The sequence below is a fragment of the Sorghum bicolor genome, chromosome 3, assembly GCF_000003195.3.
Source record: "Sorghum bicolor cultivar BTx623 chromosome 3, Sorghum_bicolor_NCBIv3, whole genome shotgun sequence".
Taxonomy (NCBI): Eukaryota; Viridiplantae; Streptophyta; class Magnoliopsida; order Poales; family Poaceae; genus Sorghum; species Sorghum bicolor.
Genome location: NC_012872.2, coordinates 73,479,113 through 73,500,049, shown reverse-complemented (window position 1 = coordinate 73,500,049; position 20,937 = coordinate 73,479,113). Strand labels below are relative to the sequence as shown.

The following is a 20,937-nucleotide window of genomic DNA, read 5'->3' as shown; positions in this document are numbered from 1 at the left end:
GCTAGCCAAAAAAAAAAAGGATGTGGAACACTAGTACGGGTCTACACAGATTTTACAGATCCATGAAACAAACTTTGGTAATGATAATGAATTTGCCTATCTCTGCTGCCTTTCCACTGTGTGGGTATGGAGTAGGAACTGGCAAGATGCATTGCCGCTAACGCCCCAGTTGTTGTAGCTAGCTAGGATATTGTGATTATTATTGATGAGCAAACCTGTAATACGATAGAACGAAAGCGACAGATCGAGTTCTATCTCATCAGTGTTATTAACTATCCAGATTGCAATATATAATTTAGAGTAAAATACACTGGCGGCTCTTTAACTTGTCAGCCTGTGCCACTTTGGTCCATGAACTCGCAAACCCGAAAAAGTGACCCATGAACTTGTCCGCCTGTGCCACTTTGGTCCATGAACTCACAAGCGCGAAAAAGTGCCCCCATGAACTTGTCGACCTGTGCCACTTTGGTACATGCGTGTAAAGGCTCTTTCAACGCGTCAACAAATATTTGTTTATTTCATAACTAATTATTAGTGAAATGCTAAATTCATGAAATGTTTTGTGTAGCCTCTTCAACACCATAAACGGTGTCATGCATGGCCTACCAGAGGGCAAAGGCGGCCACGTGGCAGAACAGTGCCATGCAGCTGGTGTTATTTTCGTATTTGCATGTCCATGGACCAAGGTGGCACAGGTCGATAAGTTCAGGGGGCACTTTTTCGCGTTTGCAAGTTCATGGACCAAAGTGGATCAGGCGGACAAGTTCAGGGGTCACTTTTTCGGGTTTGCAAGTTCATGGACCAAAGTGGCATAGGCTGACAAGTTAAAGGGCCGCCAGTATATTTTACTCTATAATTTATTGCCCTGTTAATAAGAAGCAGTACTGCTGATCATTATCTTTGATTTTGGCTCATCAATAGTGAGCAACTAACCAGGCCCCAACATATATATTAAGGTTCCTTTAGTAACATTGTTTTGCTAAATTATATATGCCCTAAGACTGCATCATTTATCAACAATTATAGCTGATACTGCTATTTCATCCTATCCCATCAAACTGTACTATTGTTGTCTCTACTAGCTATGTACGTATTGTTAGAAATGCACACAATGATATTTGTGTGGTCCAAACTTTTAACAAAAGCAAGTGACCATCCATACTGAATTGTTCTTGTGTAATGAGAACAGAGGGTGACCATAGCCAGTTATGAAAATGACACTAAGGAAAAGGCGTACCGACAGAAAATTCAGCAACCAAATAACCCCACACCAGAGAAAAAGAGGAGATCGAATATGTGAATCTTGTCACAGAAAGGTCTCCATGATATTGTTGAGTGGGAGACCAGTACATGAATCTTCCTTGAGATGACAGCTAGACACATTAACAATAACTTATCTAATGCTTAGCATGATGATATGTTTAAGTACTGTTCTACTCAGCAGTTGACCTACCTCGTGAAGTAGTGGAAGAACACATTCTATGCTAGCCTCACTGTCTAGGGTGCTGGTGGATATATATGTAGAGCCTGTATGCTAGCGTCAGCTATGTACAGGTACAGCTCTGGTCACCACAACGCACGTCATACAGCTAAGAATGTCGTACATAATAATGGTTATTAGAAAGCATCACAGATTGGAAGGCACAATATATATCCAAACTGTGTTATTGAAAATTGGAATAGTATACCACTTCTGCTTCGTGACTTGTGTGTATGGAGATATATATATGTGGTCAAAACCGTGTTGGCGTTGGTACATGTTTCTGACCAACCTTTATGCATACATGTGTTGACTTCTGTGAGTTTTGGTTGAGTTTGATTTCAGTATATGATTCCTTGTAGAACGTACAGTATTAGTCTCCTGACTTTGCATCTATATATAGAAGAGGAGGAATATCTGTATATGAATGCAAGTTGGTGGCTTGTGTTTTGTAGCTCGTACCTGCAAATGTTTCCATTAGCCATGGTCCATAGGAACAGAAAAAATTTTGAAGGCTTCATGCATCTTTGATCTCACCGACTCACAAGTGGCTTTATGGTGGAATAGTTATGGTTCTCCATTTGCAATTTTGAATGAAGACTTGCGTCACAAGGGAACCCACGCAAATATTCTTATATGCATGCTTCTCCCCAAAGTCAATTGATTCACATGCTTTTCTCTAGTTGGTCTCTGGAAGAACCCTTCTCAGAGATAAAGTTTTGAAACCCACAAACAACGGCAGAGGCAGAATTATGCAAAAATTCAGTGACAGAACTTTGCAACCATTCAGTTAAATTCATGAGGGCGACAGATACAGCGGGTTCCTCTTTTGTCCAGCTACTATTCATTCACCCATGAACTGTCACAACTGTTGAGAAATAATATATATGCTACCCAGCAACATCATTGATCGTTGTGGGAAGAAAAGGAGAGCCTCCAGAAAGTGACGCACGGCCTGTGCGTGCAATTCTCCAAGGATGCTGTGATAAAAAGAGGTGGGAGTGTCGTGCGAGTTACTCCCTGTGACCACTCCAATCACCTCATGAGAAAGACTTGGATTTCAAAGGTTGTTATTCATATAATCAGAAATCACCTCACTGCTTAATCAGGTGTTGGTGGCCAAGTAGTGCGGACAACTCAGAGGATACTTTCCTGAGCAGTACAATATAGTATCTCTTCGCAGTAGCTGGTAATGTATACTTTTCCACAGCTGTCATATGGGTCCCAGTTCCCAAACTAACTCAGCTTTTGACAGCAAGGAGAGAGCACTTTTAGAAGGATATGCAAGATACACCACGCATTTGGTGACAGATGACAGATAAGGCTGAATTTGTTGTACTGGCATACATCAAGCCTTTCAAGGTAAACGACCACAAAAATAAGCTTAATTATACCTGACAACAGAAGGGACAGAAAGCTGTAACCACTAATCAGCATAATATGACAATTCGTACAGCAAAATCTAACATTTATATCATTCAAACTGAGTGATGAGGAACACCCATGTTATGATGAGGTGGCTTGGTGTAAGGTAAATTTCTAGCCAAACAAGGTAATTATGTGAGACAAGGTAATCACGCTTCGCCCCAGTTGGCTAAATCGCCATGATCAGAAACAATAGAGTCTTCAGAAATGCTGGTTATGCTTTCAGTCTCATCGTCATTAACATCATATTCACTACCGGAACTATCTTCTTCATCGGATTCAGAAACATCACTGACGTGGTGATCAGAAAAATGATTGGTAGCCAGATGAGGCTCTTGGTCCTTCCCTTGATCCAATCCTCCCATTTTAAGCAAAGAAGTTTCTCTATCATCACCACAAACAAGATCAGCTTTCTGGGATTGTGGATTTCCATAAAGTGCAACATGCCGATAATAAAGCTCAAGCTCCTTTTCAGATATTGCAATGAAACGCCGAACTGTCTCCAGCGACTGTTCATATTTTGATTTTTCAAGTGCCTGGTGATCAAAGAAGGGCAGATGTAAGGGCATTTAAAAGATCTATGAAGATCTAGAATTAGCATGATGGCTAATTACCAAGACAAGAGGATTGCAAAGAACCTGAGCTGTGCATTAGGTTACATGAGCTGGGAACACAGGAGGTATGATGCAGACATTATTTTAAATCAATGAAAAGGTTTAACAAGTTTTACTAGTTTACTGTTCTGTAAGCAGAGAACCATTGTATTTTGATAGCATGCATAAGCATGCATCAATCTATCTACAGCAACAGCAAAACCTTTAAGTCTGAAGCGAGTTGGGTTACACTAGAGGGGAAGCCAACAAGAATAACTAAACAGTTTGCCAGCATCGAACGAGAGTACTAATAAAGAGGTATAAAGGCAAAAGAGGTTTGGACCCAATATATCTTTGGAAACAAAATCGTTTGCAGCATCCATAAACAAAGATTCATTGTTTCAGTAGCAACAAAAATAAACTAAAAACATCCAAATTACCTTTTTCTTTGACAGCGTATCAATAGGCGACATAACTTCTGGCTGAACATAGTTCTTTCCTCGGTAGAAGACTATGGTGTCATCTCCAATGATGTTGACAGGGATACCGCCACTCAGTCGTGCTATCTCATTTGCATATTCCTGGATCTGCCCTGGTTTGCAGGGCTTACATATGACCTTCACAGTTTCATGTTTTTTCCAATGCAAATGCATGTTCAGAATTACGCCTCCAAACACTCCTCGCCTTCCAACAGGGACATAATTTGATTTTTTCTGTGAAACCTTCTTCAAGTAAAACCTTTCCTCGCCACTGAGATCATCTGGTTTAGCCATAGGGCCTTGAGCTTTGGCAACCTCATACTTCTTTAGTTTTTCGACCAACCTAACTTCCTTTAGTTTGGCCTGAAAGATAACTCATTTCAATTTATTCTAAGAAACCAAAGAAATAAAATGGACAAATCAGACAGCCTTCATTTACAATATAGTTTTCAATTAGGGTTCAAATGAACTACACTACATTATATCATAGAATAAGAGCAGAGAAAATAATTTTGAAGGACATGTTCTGTATAAACTGAATGTAAGGATAAAACAAGAATGGTGATTCACATGCTGCATAATAATTAGGAATTAGGAATCTCATTTTAATAATGTCACTGACAGAGACATCAAGCAATATGCATGAAGAAATGGATCAGCAACACATGAGCCAAGCAAAGTAGACCAATCCATACAATATGGTAAATGTACACTACCTTCTCGATCTTATATTTGAGCCTAGCTTCTGGTGTGGGAAATTTTTGTTTTATCTTCTTTCCCTTGGGCCTGATGCGCCGTGGATCATTTTTATTTGCCTCCTTCCTCTTCTTCTTTTCCTTCTTCCTCTGAACCTTCAAGCGCTTCTTTGTCAAATACCTTCTCTTTGTGGAGGGCTCCACTTCCTCAATTTGAAACTTGGGTTTTCCATCATCAGACAAAACAAGATTCACTGATCCATAGGTTGCCCATCTCACAGCCAATGAATGCCCAGACAGGTAAAGGGGGCTCAGGAATTTGCTGGGAGAAGCAATAGTAGATCTGTAATAAACAGAAGGAAAATACAAGGATAACTAAATCAAACTGTCATGAATGAAAAAGGACTCAAAACCATTATGACACCCTTGCTAACACTTGACATGTTAAAACATGCTTCACATCTTGTATTAGTAGACTTCAGACAATAATTTGAGTGACTAAGTGGGTAACATTTAATCAGCGAACTCTCATGATATATGTTCCAGAACTCAGCAGAAGAGACTACTTGCTACTTACAGAATAACTGGAGTAATAGCTTTGTGGTTTCATATTGCAAAAATCAGTTGCAACCTCTATGTCTAATTGAAAAGGGTAAAAAAAAACATGTTGCGTCCTGAAAAGTCCCAGGACGTTGGGATCATGCAATGAGGCATAAATTCTGCTTATGTGGTGTTTCTCTTTCTCCTTTGGCGTATATGCATACAACTGAGGACTCAAAAGCGGTAAGAATTGAAACTGTTTCATTACCTAAGAGCTGGAGGGTACGGAGAAATTAGTTGCCTCTGGGATATATTCTGGAGAGTGAACGAAGCCAACTTTCTCAGATTTTGACGCGACAGGATACGGCTTGCCATAGCCTACAACTCGTTTGCCAAAGCATTATGAAATTTTGTTCTACAGTGGCATGTACTTCGTAAAATCAACCTCCTGAAAGAAAAATGACAACATTAATTCCTTTTATCCTCGATGTCATAATCCAAGGGTCATATGTTGTGTTCGGTTTTGATTGAACAAAAATCAGGTATGCATCAAGTATTTGTATCTTAGCTACAGCATTTGGGAGGAAAGGAAGCAGAAAACAATTGTGGTCCATTGCTATCGGACATCACTGCAAGACACAATCGCCTATGCATGATGTCATGAACTACATTGCCACGAAATGCGAGATTCTGCACAGGCAATGACTGAACCGGATTTAATGATTTTTGTCTAGCAAGTCACGTTGCAGCTAACCCCTTCACACATCACACCCAACCTCCAATTCGGATGTAACGACTCTTGCAACGCAAAGTTGCCTAAACTTAGCACTTTTTCAGCAGCTTGGCAGTGCAAATCAGAGTCAGACAATCAGGTTTCCGTTCAGCTGCGTTCTGGAGGAATTTTGGAACATTACTAATGCTATAGGCATATCAAGGTAGCGTTCATCCCATCCCGAAATTATCAAGGTAGCGTTAATCTCAGTTAAGGCTAGTACATAAAAATCCCCAAATAGCACAAGCTACATACGTGCATTTGAATGAAAAGAGGCGGACGGGATTTACAGATGAAAAACACACACACACACACCAAAACTGGGGATGGAGAATCCCATCGGCACGCGAGCGGGAGCAGACGCACATGAGAGCAGAAAGGGAAACGGAGGCGGCGCGGTCTCACCGAGGCAGAGTTCAGTGACGGTGAGCCTCCGCTGTCGGCGTCGCCCCACCTTTCCTTCTCCTCCACGGCGTCCCAGCACTCCCTCTCCTCCGGCGCGGCGGGAGGGAGAGCACGAATCCACACGGCGCTGGATCCGAATTGGAGAGCCCTCGTCAGTTGCCGCTCCCGCGCTGCCTCACCCCAGCGACCTGGCCGCCTCCGCCCTCGCCGCCCTGCTGCAGTGCTGCCGCGCCCGTCGCCCAGTGGTGCCTGCCTCCGTTGGGATCCGATTTTCTTTGGAAATAGAAAGGCCCAAGCGAGGGATGTGGGCTTGTTTCACAGGTGGGCTATGTGGGCCTGGAACACGAAGCAAGTAAGCAAGTGGGCTATCAGACCCACACTGTGACACTGTTTGGATTGTAGGAAGGAATATCAAACCAAAAAGTACAGGAAGAGGAAACACAGGAAAGGATGGGTTTGGAACAAAAGGAAATGCCAATTTCTTTCCTCTAGAATCCTGCCGCTAGATGCTCGTTTTGGTTGAAAAAAAAGGAATCCACTGGATCCCTCATTTTCGTTTCTTTCGCGCTTGCTCGAGAAAACTCACACGACAAAGAGATAAACGAACAACTAATAATGACCATGAAAGAAAAAAAAAAGAAGTGCGTAGGAACGAGTGGATGAGATTATTTCCACATTTTTATTTGCTTCTCACTGTAGGAACATAGCCTCACGTGCAAGATGGTCAATAACCTCAAAAAATGATGACCATAGATAAATTGTTCAGTGAACATATTATCATTTCATTAAACACTAATAAAATGTGCATTGAACATATTATCCTTTTATCATTTTTATGCTAATACAAATTCATGTGTTCCAAACATTTACCTTTTCAATCCTCTGTTTTTCATCTATCTCCATATTTTATTCGTGTTTTTTTATTTTTCTGTTTTGCATTCCTATATTCCAAATAGGCCCACACGAAATTCAAAATGTCAGTCACAGTTGCTGATGGCATTTGAATTTTGATGCACATTTCTGCATGTTGTCAGTTTCAACTCGCACGATTTTGTTTGTTTAGCTGATAAATCATGGCTACTATTGTCTAATTTATTGTTGAAGAAAAATATTATTGAATGACTAATAGATTCGGCTTAGACCTTGTGGGGGTATAAACCCCTATACCCTCATGGGCCTATATGGGCCGCACCATCAGAGGTGCCTCGGCCCACAAGATGAAGACGTGCGGCGCACGACTGGTCGGCGTGCACCGCAAGGCTACAAGATTTTGTACCAAATAGGATACTTTGCTTGTAACTCTGTCCCTTCAGGATATATAAGGAGGGGCAGAGGTCCCCTAGAGGACAGATCAGACCACATCAGATCATATTCTCTCAACACAAATCAATATAACCAGACGCAGGACGTAGGTATTACGCCAACTCGGCGGCCGAACCTGGATAAAAAGCTTGTCCGTGTCTTGCGTCACCATCGAGTTCGTAGTTTGCGCACCGTCTACCGATAAACTACTACCGTGGGTATACCCCAAGGTAGACTGCCGACCAGCTTTCGTCGACAGTAGCGCGCCAGGTAGGGGGTGTGCGTACAGCTCTCCCGACGAACAAGATGGCCATCATCCTTGACTTCGCGGCCATGGCGGGCGACTTCACGTTCACCGTCAGCTTCAACAACTTCACCGCCATGACCACGGAGGAGGTGTAGATCCGATCTGCGCCAACCACTTCTTCATCGACGTCGGCGGCGGCTTCAACCACGCTGGCTACGACTCCGACTACTCCAGCAACGTCTCCAACCACGCCGACAACGCGTCACCCGCTTCCCTGCTACAAAGAGAGGCAGATCGACAACACCGACCTGCTCGGGACATCGACCAAATTGTTTAGCCTACTTGCTCTGACCACCAGTCGCAATAATAATCGCCGCGAAGAACGGCGCTACGACAACCGCGACCACCGTCACGATAACAAGTCCAAAAGCTCGAGGGCCAGACAATTTTGTCGTCACCGACCAGACTTTCATCCAAAGATAAGTACACTTCTAATATCTTATTTATTTTTGGCATAATATTTTTTATTATCCTTCAAAAACAACTTTTTGTTTAGCCACACTAGTTTTTTCTCCTACACGAGCTTTCCAGAGCCGGTACTGTCTCCGACTCCTCCCTAGACGTGCACGAGATCCGCCCTCTGCGTTCCGGGTGGTCGGCAGTAGCTCTCTGGCGAGGCTGGCAATCCCACGCGTGTCTAGGTTCCGCACCTCATGCTGATTGTTGGCTAGACCAGAGCTGGTACAAGCTCTAGGATGAATTAACTACTCGTGCTAATTTTATAACAAAAAATCTAAAACTTATCTCAGTACTGATTTTTATCTAAAGTTTATTTATACATCATGTACTACCTATTCTTTATATTTATTTTTCAGGGGTTTGGCCCAGTCGACAAGCTACGCTCGGGGACTCGTCGACTATTCCCTACGCTGTGCCCGGGGACTGCTCCGACCACCGAGCACGTTTACGTTCCCAACCACGCTCGGGGATTTGTCGACTACTCTCTATGCTGTGCTCGAAGACTGTGCCGACCACCGAGCACGTTTACGTTCCCAACCACGCTCGGGGACTTGTCCACCGGTCCCTACGCCGTGCTCGGGGACTGTGCCGACCACCGAGCACTATACGCTCGGGGACTGGTCGACCAGCTCACCAATTTATGAACTTGGGGACTGCACCGACCACCGAGCACCATACGCTCGGGGACTGGTCGACCAGCCCACCAATTTGAGAGTTTTGGGACTGCACCGACCACCGAGCGCTATACACTCGGGGACTGGTCGACCAGCCCACCAATTTGAGAATTCGGGGACTGTACCGACCATCGAGCGTTATATGCTCGGGGACTGGTCGATTAGTCTATTCAATTGCATACGAGCATGATATGCTCGGGGACTGGTAAATTTAATTTTTTAGACCTTGCTACAAGGCTCATACTTCGCCTTCCAGCAAGCTCGGGGACTACATCGGTACGATGCATCTGGCGATGCATCTCGGTTTCAGAATTTCTTTGAGGACTTTTCTTTTGACCCTGGCACCACGTGCCTACGTCACCTACTACCAGGCTCGGGGACTAAGTGGGCACACTTCACCTTGCGGTGAATATGCTTGCTTTTTTGAGGTCTATACTTTTTAGAAAAGTAAAGTGGGCACACTTCACCAGGAAAAAATCTTTTTTAGAGCACCATGCATTCTTCGAACAACCTGCTTCTTCGATGTCAATGTTGATCAACTGTCTTTGGAGTTGGTCAAAATACCGTTGCAACTGTTTGGGCGACTTTCCTGCTTATTGAAGACGTCAAGCCTCACTGATCGAAGAAGCTCAAGACGGCGTGTTACATCATAATACATGGTGCTCGGGGACTAGCTGTGGGGGTATAAACCCCTATACCCTCATGGGCCTATATGGGCCGCACCATCAGAGGTGGCTCGGCCCACAAGATGAAGACGTGCGGCGCACGACTGGTCGGCGTGCACCGCAAGGCTACAAGATTTTGTACCAAATAGGATACTTTGCTTGTAACTCTGTCCCTTCAGGATATATAAGGAGGGGCAGGGGTCCCCTAGAGGACAGATCAGACCACATCATATCATATTCTCTCAACACAAATCAATATAACCAGACGCAGGACGTAGGTATTACGCCAACTCGGCGGCCGAACCTGGATAAAAAGCTTGTCCGTGTCTTGCGTCACCATCGAGTTCGTAGTTTGCGCACCGTCTACCGATAAACTACTACCGTGGGTATACCCCAAGGTAGACTGCCGACCAGCTTTCGTCGACAGACCTTGTTTAGTTCCGAAAAGATTTCGGATTTCGGTACTGTAGCACTTTCGTTTGTTTGTGACAAATATTATCCAATTATGGACTAACTAGGATCAAAAGATTCGTCTCGCGATTTCCAGTTAAACTGTGTAATTAGTTTTTGCTTTTGTCTATATTTAATGCTTCATGCATGTGCCGCAAGATTCGATGTGATGGGAAATCTTGAAAACTTTTTGCTTTTTGGGTGAACTAAACAAGGCCTTATATGTTCAAACGAACAATGCAGCTTCTTGGGAAAAAAACGAACTTTATTCTGACATATCTTTGATCACTGTCTTGGACTGGAAACGTACGTAATCCAAGACAACAGTAGTCCACTCCACCTCCACTCACACTAAAATCCGGCTGACGGACGACGCGTGGCCCGCACCTTGAGATGCATGGTGGAGTTGTAGTGCACCACCTCCGGCCGCGACGTCTCCATCGACAGCACCTCCGACTGCAGGTAGCAGAAGCCGTCGCCGGCGTCGGCGCCGTACACGAACTGCGCCGCCGCGCACCGGCACTCGTCCAGGCACGCCTTCCTGCACGCGGCGTCGCTCACCCTCTCCAGCGCCTTCAGGCTGGTGGCCGGGTCGTTGAAGTAGGCCAGCCCCGGCAGCGACACCAGCCTTGCCGGCGGCCCGCCGCAGGCTACCGGCGCCGTCGGGACGCAGCCGCGGTTGGGCCTCCGGAAGTCCACCGCCCGGAAGTTGGCCGCGTCAGGGCAGCTGCACTGCATGTCCGTGCACACGCCGTACGCGCCGCACACCGTCGGGAACGCGCAGTCGTCCGGGAAGAGGCGCAGGACGTCGAACACCGGCGCCCACCCGGCCGGGTTCCACTCGTACAGCCGGAGGTGCCCGTCGTGCTCCAGCCGCATGTACTGCACCGTCCCGGCGCCGACCTCGGGGAGCTGGATGGTGGCCAGCGGCGGCGTGGAAGCAGCAGGCGCCGCCGCCGGATCGAACACCGCGAGGCTCCCGTTGGCGTACGTCGCGTAGGCGCCGGCGGCCTTGCTGAATCCCAGGTGGTAGTACCGCTGCGGCGGCTTGGCGTCGACGTAGGCGCTGAGGCTGTCGTCGGCGACGGTCAGGTAGAGCCGGCTCGCGGACCAGTTGGCGGCGGAGGAGTTGGCGACGAGGCGCGCGCCGGCGCGCAGCGACTGCCCGACGAGCAGCGCGTCGGTGGGGTGGTCGAACGACTGCCACACCGTGGCGTTCCGCGCGTCGAGGAGCACCAGGTTGCCGTCGCGGGTGACGGCCATCGCGGCCACGGACCGCCCAGCGGTGCCGGACGACCACACGACGGCGCCGGTGGCGGAGCGGAGCACGAGGTCGCCCGCGGCCGTGAGCTCCGCGGACGCGCCCTCCCCGACAGGCTGGCCGCGGTTGGCGGACCAGACCACCTGCGGGATGCCCGCCACGACGGAGGTCATGAGCCCGCCGCTGTTGCAGTAGACGACGGCGACGGCGAGGAGGAACTCGGCGCAGGGCGGCGCCTGGTGGTTGGTGCAGAAGAAGCCGAAGGCGTAGGAGGGCCCGTACCCCGCCGGGTTGAGCCGCAGCAGCGCGGCGCGCGCCACGGAGCCGTCCGCGTACGTGACGTGGTGCGGGAGGGACGCGTCCGTGTTGGCCCACCTCGTCGAGGGCTTCGCCGTCGGGTAGTCGAACGGCTGCGCGCGGACGACAACGCCGCCGACGAGGAGGAGGGAGAGGGACAGGGAGAGGGACAGGGCGAGGGCCATGGCGAGGTGCGTCGTCGTCGCGCGCCGCGTCGCAGACCGGGCGGGAGAGGTTGGCAAGGACCAAGGAGTTTGACGTGAGGATAATCGTGGCGATGGGACGCGTTTTATAGCAGAGGCAGCAGAGCGTGCAGGAGCACCCGCGCGGCGGTGGTGGCGGGCGGGCAGCGGGATTCGCGGTGTCGGCGCGGCGCACCGCGTGCGACTGCGATCTGCGCGCACACCGAGAAGAGGGAAGCCGCTGGTTTCGCAGATCGAGCGCGTGGCGCCGACGTGGCCTTGGCACCGTCGTCGTGGATCGGGTCGGGGAGGACGCGGGAAGGAACCATGGGCTTTGGCGCAGCGGTGCACGTGACGGCGGACTAGCTCATGCGTCAACGAAAGGAGGCGATCCAGATCCAGCTGCCGGCAGCCGGCGGTCGTGCAGAACTGCAGACTGCAGCTGATAGAGTAGCTGAGATCGCCATCTGTGTGTCTTCACCGCTGTGTATGCGTACAAAGGCCTTGTTTTTCGGGTCCTGTAGCACTTTTTGTTTATTTGTGACAAATACTGTTTAATTATATGAACTAACTAAGCTCAAAAAAATTATCTCGCGATTTATAAGCAAACTGTATAATTAGTTTTTGTTTTTTAACTATATTTAATGCTTCATACCGTAAGATTCGATGTGACGAGAATCTTAAAAAGTTTTTTGAGTTTTGACGTGAACTAACCGAGGCCAAAGTGGCCGGGTGCAGGAGCGAATCTAGATGTGTATATCGGGTCGTCGACTCCGACAAAATTTATAAATCCTTTAATAAAATACTGTTAAAACTCAAGAAAATTTGTGTCATATAATTAAGCTAACTCTGATGAATGTTTTAGGCTAGATTTGCCTATGGTTGGGTGATGAGCAGCAAATCTCTCATCGGATGAATCTCCAGTCCGAATAGTAACTCATGGTGCGCTGCAACCTACACCCCACCATCGAAAATGCCATTAACAAGTTCTTTTTGTGACAGAGAATGCACAAAAAACGACTCTTTTGGAAACACTGCTCGGGCTGGCAAGCCCTTCTGGCTTCTGAGGATGCAAAAACAAACATGCCATGAGACTCATACTAATTAAGATCTACAAGAAGCAATTAGTTAAACAACATATGCCACCCAATGAACCGGACACGGCCCAAAAGAGCACAACCTTAGCCCGGAATCACACAATGTTCATAGTGTTTGAGCTAGAATGGGCACGACTAAGCCGTGACTATGGCCCACAGTGCCAGTACAACCATTGGTATAGGGATGTGTCTAGGCCTCGACTTTGGGCCACGATGTTAGTAGGGGCACGACACAATGGGCTGGAATGATGGTGGCCCATTTGACTTGTAGCATTTTTGTCTGTTAAACGTAGGATACAAAACTTAGATATAAAACTAACTTCCTCCTCATTCTCTCACATTCTCCTCCTTCCTAGCCACCAAATTCTCTTGCTCGCCTCCAACTCCTGACCGCAAAACCTCTTGCTCCCTAGGTCGTTGGTTGGTAGTCCCAGGACACTCTCTGACCCGCTCCCTATGCCATCTTCTCCTCTAAGGCCACTTCCTGCCTTTCTCAATGGCGACGATGACCTTGTGCGAGGTGTGACTATGATGACAATGGCGCAACGACATGATGCATGGGGTGATTGTAACCTGCGGCGACAGTGACAATGCACCACTGACTCGGGTCGTTGTGCCCATTGACACGACTTAGTCCCTTAGGGCTGTGTTTGGGTCGAGGGTTGGACATGATACAAAAAAGTTATAGTGCCCAATAATATTGGGCTACCCGTTCGACCATCTGTAATGTGTACCATGACCCTAAGAAATAGATTTCGTTAAAAATCTGCAAAGTTGTACACTTAAAATATCACATTATTTATTATAATTACGTATCCTATAACGAACGAGAACTAGTTTGGACTTTGGAATATAATAATGCCCTTGAGCGGGCAAGGGAAAACTGTCTTCTAACAATATAGTAATGATGTGTAGAGTGTAGTAGTCGATCTCTCGTCGTCCAAATGAGTACACGACACACCCTTGGCATGCACAAGCTTTGCCAATTATTAGCCAGGCAGCTCGCGGCCGTTGCACACGCCGCACGCACGCAGGACGCAGCAGCTAGTGCAGCACATCCTCATGCATGGCCGTCGCCGATCAGTTGGCGGCGAGGCCGAGCCGCTGGAGGTGGTGGTCGGTGTCCTCCGGGTGGTCATGCACCTCCCTGTGCCGTGGCGGCAGCACCCAGCGGCCGTCCTCCGCCCTCACCATGCCCTTGTTGGCGTCCTGCCGCCACACGGGCGGCACCATGTGCTCGTCGCGGAGGAAGTCGGCGGCCTTGTTCACCAGCGCCGGGTCCCTGCCGCAGAGCCTGAACTCCCGGGCGCGGCCCTGGTAGCCGTCCAGCAGGTGCAGGTGCGCCTCCAGGTTGTGGAAGCACGCCAGGTCCAGCGTCTCCGCCTTGAGGTACGGCGACACCTTGTGGTCCAGCGCCAGCTCCACGCCGACGTGCACGTACACAGCGCCCATCCCGAGGTTGTCCATCAGCCGCAGCACCGCCTCCGGGAACGACCTCTCGTCCAGGACGTACAGCACGCCGGGCACCGTCGGCACCATGTCGTGCACGTTCACCACGCGCAGCACCTTCACGCCCAGCTCCCGCTCCAGCCGCGTCTTGAACCGCGTGTTCCCTACCCGTGGCCCGGAGAAGGAGAAGACGCACACCGGCGCCGTCCTCCCGCCGTCCGGCGACACGTTGGCGCCCGTCTCCGCCACGTCGAAGGCGCTGAGCGTGGCGAGCGCGCTGCCGAGGCTGTGCCCCGTCACGGTGACGCTCACCTCCTCGCCGCGGCCGTGGTAGAGGTCCACCAGCTTGCGCACCTCCGCCAGCACCTGCTCCCGCGCCGAGTAGCGGCACCACCGGCAGGACGGGTCCTTGCCCGTGTAGAGCTCGGCGAAGCCGGACTCGACCTTGGCGCCGTGGTCCGGGCAGGGGATCCCGAAGTCTGCCGCCGGGCGCGGCGCCGCCGTGAGGTCGGCCACCCACTCGAGGCGCGTGACGGTGCCGCGCCACGCGACGGCGATGTCCCGGCGGCCGATGCGCGCCGTCTCCTCGTCGGTGGACACGGCCACGAAGCCGATGAAGGAGGCGGTCTCGCTCCACAGGCGCGCGTCAGGGTCGTCGCCGGACCGGTGCTTGCGGCGGGCGCCGACGAAGTTGGGCAGCCGCGCGTTGGAGGTGGCGTAGAGGAAGCGCGTCACCTCGTAGCCCACGCCGTCCAGGCCGACGTCGCGGAAGAAGGTCGGCGGCGGGTACCGGGAGCTGCCGCAGTAGCGGGAGAAGCGGTCGTAGTCGAAGGCGTCGTAGCAGGCCTGCGCGAACTCGCCGTACCGGATCAGCTCCCCGCGCAGCACCGTGTCGATGGGGTCCAGCAGCCCCTCCCAGTCGCCGCGCCCGTGGATCTCCCTCCACCGCGGCGCCAGCTGCCCGTCCGACCGCCCGGACTTCTCCGCCAGCGAGCCCCGCTCCATGTCCCCGACCACCGACGACGGAGGCTCGGTCGTCACCGCCGATGCCACAAGACGAGCACCACGCCGGCGCTGGTGCGGACGACGCTCACACCTCATCGGACTCATCAGAGTGGAGGAGGGGCCGCTGCTCGTCGTCGACGGGAAGAGCAGCGCCGTCGCCGGCAGACGGAGGTCGACGGGGAGGAGGTTCGTGCAGGTTGAAGAGATGCCGGCCATCATTGGTTATCGATGCGATGCGATCCGGCCGGGTGCGTCGTACGTGCAGCAAATTAATTAAATTGGCTAGCGTGGGCCGGAAGAACAGTTGGGTAGTACGTACGGTGAGGGCTTGCGAGATGCGAAGGAAGCGCTTCTTGGTTAATTAGCTCTCGCTAGCAGCTAATGGCGATCGAGGTTTAAGCTCTTTGCTGCGGGTACGTGCTGGAGGTAGGAGATGCATGACGTTGCTATATATACACGCGGTGGTAATAATATATGATAACAATTGTCACAATTGGCAGGGCCCCCTGCTAGCTATTGCCACTTCTCCGATTTGTGCCGTTGTCGTCGTAGTTCACACTTATGCACACGTGCCACCTTTGCAGTGTACGGTTAGGAAAAAAATATCAGCTGAAGATCTCGTTTTATTTCAATTTTAATTTCATCCTAAAGAAAAATGGAAATGGGTCAATAAAACCCTCAAATTAAAGTATGCAACATATATAGACCTAACAGCAACCATAGTGTGCTTCAAAAAGAGTTCATAGGCGCTAAAAAATTAGCTGCTCCCTCCATTTTCAAATTATGAGGCATTTTAATTAGCTTTTTAGTAGATACATAACTTTGGCTATACATTTAAATAAATCAAAACACCTATAGTTTAGAATAAAGGGAGTATATATACTAGTTGAACCAATAAAGAACCAAGGAGTATAGAAATTAAATTTACAGTAAAAAACATATACAAACTCGTATGAACTACCATAATAAGAAATAAAAGATATTACTTTTTTCACTCACTCTACCCTCTCTTGGTTTAGGGCATCGATACCTTTATCGCCACCAGGGAAGGACCTTGAACCTGTTAGCCCATTTAATCTTTTTGATCTAGTGATTAAGTGATGTCAAGCAACACATTATTGTGCAATAATTTCTCTTGCCAAAAATAAAAATGCCCATATCATATTTTGAGGACTCAACCAATCTCAAGCTTAATCAACAACAAATGAAAAAAATGTTCATATCCATAATTTCAAATGAGCATTATTATTTGGATGTATAATTGTTGATACTGTTTTTTTAAAATCTAGTTAAATTTTAAATTAGTTGACTTCTTGAGATATGATATGTGTATTTGTTTTGTGAAGGAGGGAGGAATAAAAAGGTAAGGGTATGTCTGGAATGCAAAAAAAATCATGTCCCTACGTTTTCCTATAAATTTGAACTTTGTGAATTTCATGTATATGTTGCTGCAAAAAAAAAAGAGGGCCTAAAGGTTGCATCGTCCAATGGTGGGAAATATGGGAGACCCTTGCTCCCTGTCCCTGGGATAGAGGGGGGTGTTAGGAAGCAGGACCATTCCCTGGCCGCTTACCACTGTGGTCCAAACTCTAGATACCTCAGGGAGTGACACACTTGGATTGGGAGGTGCAACTATTCATCAGGTCGACTCAATTTTACAAAGAACACTATTATTCTAGTGGTTGCATAACATGTGACATGGTAGTTGGAACTTGGATATGTTAAATTTAGACTACTCCCTCCATTCGAAATAACAATACATTTTATTTTTTTAATACATAGTTTTTACTATGTACTATTTAGGTATACACTACACATACTAAAATTAATGTATGTATCTAGAAAAACCATTATGTCTTATGTTTTTCAGGATTCCACGAGACATGCATTGTATATATTTTCCTTATCATTCATGAATTAATATTCTATATGATTTATGATAGTGTTTGAGAGGATTAATATCTTAATTATAATACATGGTTATTTTTTCATAGACAATGAAGGGAGCGAAAGAAAAACAAAACGATACTACGTGTTGGTCCGTGCGCGGTTTGTGGGCCTCTTCGTGGTCTCTACGTCCAAAAACATTCAAGTCCCGTTAGTTTTGGGCCCTCAAGTCCACATTCGAGCCCTGTTCGTTTGGGCCCCCAAGCCCACTGGATCCTGTTCCTCGCCGCCGAGAAGAAGAGACAACGCCGCGCTATCCACCCATCAGCGCTCGTATCCGCAGCGCCCGGAATGGCGGCACCCTCCCACGTCCTCCCCTTCCTCTCCCCCGCCGGCGGGTGCGCCGCCTCCTCCGCCCGCGCCCGCTCCCACTCCCACTCTGGCCGCCGCGCTGGAATCCTGCGCTGCTCGGCCGCGGCCGGCCAGGCGGGCTTCTTCACCCGCCTTGGTCGCCTCATCAAGGAGAAGGCCAAGAGCGACGTCGAGAAGCTCTTCTCCGGCTTCTCCAAGACCCGCGAGAACCTCTCCGTCGTCGACGAACTCCTAACCTACTGGAACCTCGCCGACACCGACCGCGTCCTCGACGACCTTGAGGAGGTGCCACCTCACCTCTCCCTTCCGACTCTCTCTGCTCTCTGCTCCGTTGGTCTGGCTCTGATGGTGTTCCTTGCTGATGCACACCCAGGCGCTGCTGGTCTCGGACTTCGGGCCCAAAATCTCGTTCCGGATCGTCGACACGCTCCGCGAGGAGATCCGCGACGGCAAGCTCAAGTCCGGCGCCGAGATAAAGGTCAATTCGATCGGTCTCGGCTTCTGTTTCCAGTTTCACTGAACATTTTCGTTGGTTTAGCCGTTTAGCGACTTAAATTTTACAGTGTTGATGACCGATGGTGGTGCAGGCGGCGCTGAAAAGGTGCATCCTGGAACTGCTGACGAGCAAGGGCGGCAACTCGGAGCTCAATCTCGGCTTCAGGTTTTGCTCCCTCCTGCCTATGAGAATCTTTTGTTGATTGAGGTTTGCGAGGTCTCATTTCGCTCTGTCGTTATGCCAGGAAGCCGGCTGTCATCATGATCGTGGGAGTGAATGGCGGTGGAAAGACAACCTCACTAGGTACACTGTTTGCTGCGCTGTTGATTGCGCTGCATTCAGTTAGATAAACTTTTCTCTGTCCAAATTAATCAGACACATATTTTCAACTGGAAGAGACACTCTCTGTTCCTAGTAATCTTAGAACTATGTGGTCGTAGTTTGAGTAGATCAGTATATCCACATTTGCTTTGTACTGGAGCCACTGCTTGGTATGGCACTCTATTCTTTCTATATTTGATTAATTTTGAAAGGATGTTTTTCTTGAATTTTAAAACATGATGGTATCAATGAGTACATAGATTGATCATGCGTTTCATTTGTTGCATTTTGCAGGGAAGCTTGCTTACAGGTTTAAGAACGAAGGAGTGAAGGTGAGTCTATTTTCTCAACATCTCCTGTTTTGTAGGCTAGTTGTGTGGGAAAAGGTACAGCTGTGTATTGCTTCAGAACATTGTTGCTGGAGCGTAGTAGTAATTTGCTGCTTACCCTCTATTTATTGTTTTGGATCAACCGTGTTTTCCCACAGAATTAATCAGTTTTTGCACCTCCTGCTTTGAACTGTAATATAGGTATTGATGGCAGCAGGTGACACCTTCAGAGCAGCAGCTCGTGACCAGCTAGAAGTTTGGGCTGAGAGAACTGGTTCAGAGATTGTCATTGACAATGATAAGAAGGCACAGCCTCCAGCAGGTATGACTGCATGGTCTGACGAGCATTATGAAAGCACTTTGCTCTCTTATAAGGAGCTATGCTCTTATGTTTCATCTAATTTGACTTGTTTGGTAGTTCTTTCGCAGGCAGTAAAGCGCGGGAAGCGTGAAGGGTTTGATGTGGTTCTATGTGATACATCAGGAAGTATGGTTGTTGGACAGACTTTGATTATCATCTGTTTAGGTATTTACTTGTTGGGGGCTGAAATTAACTACATTGTAACATCTTTTGCAGGACTTCATACAAATTATGGTTTGATGGAAGAGCTAGTTTCTTGCAAAAAAGTCCTAGTTAAAGCGCTTCCTGGTGCTCCAAATGTATGCTGTATTCAATGTGTACAGATTTAATTTGATTTGTTTGCTCATTTTTATTTGGTAATACCTACATATTGTTCAATTGTCTACAGGAGATTTTACTGGTTCTTGATGGAACGACTGGCTTGAACATGTTACAGCAAGCAAGAGAGTTCAATGATGTAATCACTGAACCTTATAATTCAGTACTGAATTTCATCATCATTTGTTAAAGATGATTATTGGTCTCCTCGCTAAAAAAGGAAAAAGGAGGATTATTGATGCTGTACTCTCTTGGCTCTTGTCCAGGTTGTAGGAGTCACAGGATTCATCCTGACGAAGCTCGATGGCACTGCACGTGGTGGCTGTGTGGTAGGCACAACTTTGTTACATAAACAAACTGAAATATGGCCATTGGTAGTGTCTAACCTGGATTTTCTTGCTTGGTCTGTTGCAGGTTAGTGTTGTGGATGAGCTTGGAATCCCGGTGAAGTTTATTGGGGTTGGTGAAGGGATGGAAGACCTGCAACCTTTTGACGCTGAGGCATTTGTTGAAGCCATTTTCCCATAAATTCGGGTTTTGTGGAGAAAAATCATGCTTCTACTGTAAAGCTTTTGACTCTGTCGACTGTGGTTGCTTTGGCTCTTCATGTAAGTTATTCTTGTTGTGTCCACTGAAACTACAGTAGTGTAGGAAGCACAAGGCCAGGGTAAAATGAATTGGAGTCGGAGCTAAGCTGAGACAGAATTTGTCTTCCAGTCCGTAACGAGCTAGGAGCTGAAGTTTTTGTTGGTGGAGTTTGTGGACCTGTGGGTCCCTGTGTAAGAGGCTGGAAACTGTAAACTTTCGAATTGCACCGGGAGGATTCAGAGAAAGGAATGGGAAAATATACTCGATCGTAATTTCTTACTCTAAATGTAACTGAACTCTTGGATTATCTGCGACCTCACCAGTTACAGGTGTGCTAAGCATGGGAGTGATAAGGGAACTCTGCACAACCATAACCAAATCTGTTTCATTTCTGATCTTCCGGTTTCTTCCATGCATCCCCAATTCAGTCTGCGCACGGCAAGAAGATAGAGGCTACGTTAAATAGCATTCAGTAGCTAGTGATATGCCTGCTAGAATTCGGGACAAGTTTTTGGTGGCAAGGATATGCCGGCATGAAAATGGGGTCTGCTAGGATCTTAGTGGCATCATTCCAGTAAGTGAAACAAAGGGTATGCAAGTACATACAAATTATCTCAATGGTCACAATCCACATCTGGAGTCATAAACGACGCTTTTGGGATATCTGGGTTGTACTGGAGATCGACTCTGGAGATTACCCAGCAGCAGATAAACTGATGGATTCGATA

General features: G+C 48.0%; 4 protein-coding genes across 4 annotated transcripts; 1 reads left to right on the top strand and 3 right to left on the bottom strand.

Moving 5' to 3' along the window:
• LOC8077383 (uncharacterized CRM domain-containing protein At3g25440, chloroplastic) lies at positions 2,800-6,636 on the bottom strand. Its single transcript, XM_021458069.1, has 5 exons — positions 6,388-6,636; positions 5,481-5,660; positions 4,694-5,015; positions 3,939-4,340; positions 2,800-3,441 (listed from the first exon to the last, which is right to left on the bottom strand). Exons 2-5 carry the CDS (start codon positions 5,585-5,587, stop codon positions 3,055-3,057), a joined length of 1,218 nt encoding a protein of 405 aa, XP_021313744.1. The 5' UTR covers positions 5,588-5,660; positions 6,388-6,636; the 3' UTR covers positions 2,800-3,054.
• LOC8077382 (G-type lectin S-receptor-like serine/threonine-protein kinase At5g35370) lies at positions 10,426-12,077 on the bottom strand. Its single transcript, XM_002456915.2, has one exon. It carries the CDS (start codon positions 11,987-11,989, stop codon positions 10,598-10,600), a length of 1,392 nt encoding a protein of 463 aa, XP_002456960.1. The 5' UTR covers positions 11,990-12,077; the 3' UTR covers positions 10,426-10,597.
• LOC8074094 (phospholipase A1-Igamma1, chloroplastic) lies at positions 13,826-15,967 on the bottom strand. The gene has a single exon (XM_002456914.2). It carries the CDS (start codon positions 15,754-15,756, stop codon positions 14,164-14,166), a length of 1,593 nt encoding a protein of 530 aa, XP_002456959.2. The 5' UTR covers positions 15,757-15,967; the 3' UTR covers positions 13,826-14,163.
• On the top strand, positions 17,749-20,514 carry LOC8074093 (cell division protein FtsY homolog, chloroplastic). Its single transcript, XM_002459089.2, has 11 exons — positions 17,749-18,081; positions 18,170-18,274; positions 18,384-18,457; positions 18,537-18,595; positions 18,908-18,945; positions 19,144-19,264; positions 19,361-19,429; positions 19,520-19,602; positions 19,692-19,760; positions 19,888-19,950; positions 20,036-20,514. Exons 1-11 carry the CDS (start codon positions 17,776-17,778, stop codon positions 20,147-20,149), a joined length of 1,101 nt encoding a protein of 366 aa, XP_002459134.1. The 5' UTR covers positions 17,749-17,775; the 3' UTR covers positions 20,150-20,514.

Bases quoted from the DNA above. Each gene is read 5' to 3' on its own strand.
- LOC8077383 (XM_021458069.1), bottom strand. From the start codon at position 5,587: ATGGCAAGCCGTATCCTGTCGCGTCAAAATCTGAGAAAGTTGGCTTCG. The intron at 5,016-5,480 runs GTAATGAAACAG...TGTTTATTACAG, and splicing joins CCGTACCCTCCAGCTCTTAG to ATCTACTATTGCTTCTCCCA. The intron at 3,442-3,938 runs GTAATTTGGATG...TTTGATCACCAG, and splicing joins ATACGCTGTCAAAGAAAAAG to GCACTTGAAAAATCAAAATA.
- LOC8077382 (XM_002456915.2), bottom strand. From the start codon at position 11,989: ATGGCCCTCGCCCTGTCCCTCTCCCTGTCCCTCTCCCTCCTCCTCGTC.
- LOC8074094 (XM_002456914.2), bottom strand. From the start codon at position 15,756: ATGATGGCCGGCATCTCTTCAACCTGCACGAACCTCCTCCCCGTCGAC.
- LOC8074093 (XM_002459089.2), top strand. From the start codon at position 17,776: ATGGCGGCACCCTCCCACGTCCTCCCCTTCCTCTCCCCCGCCGGCGGG. The intron at 18,596-18,907 runs GTACACTGTTTG...TGCATTTTGCAG, and splicing joins TGGAAAGACAACCTCACTAG to GGAAGCTTGCTTACAGGTTT. The intron at 19,430-19,519 runs GTATGGTTGTTG...CATCTTTTGCAG, and splicing joins TCTATGTGATACATCAGGAA to GACTTCATACAAATTATGGT.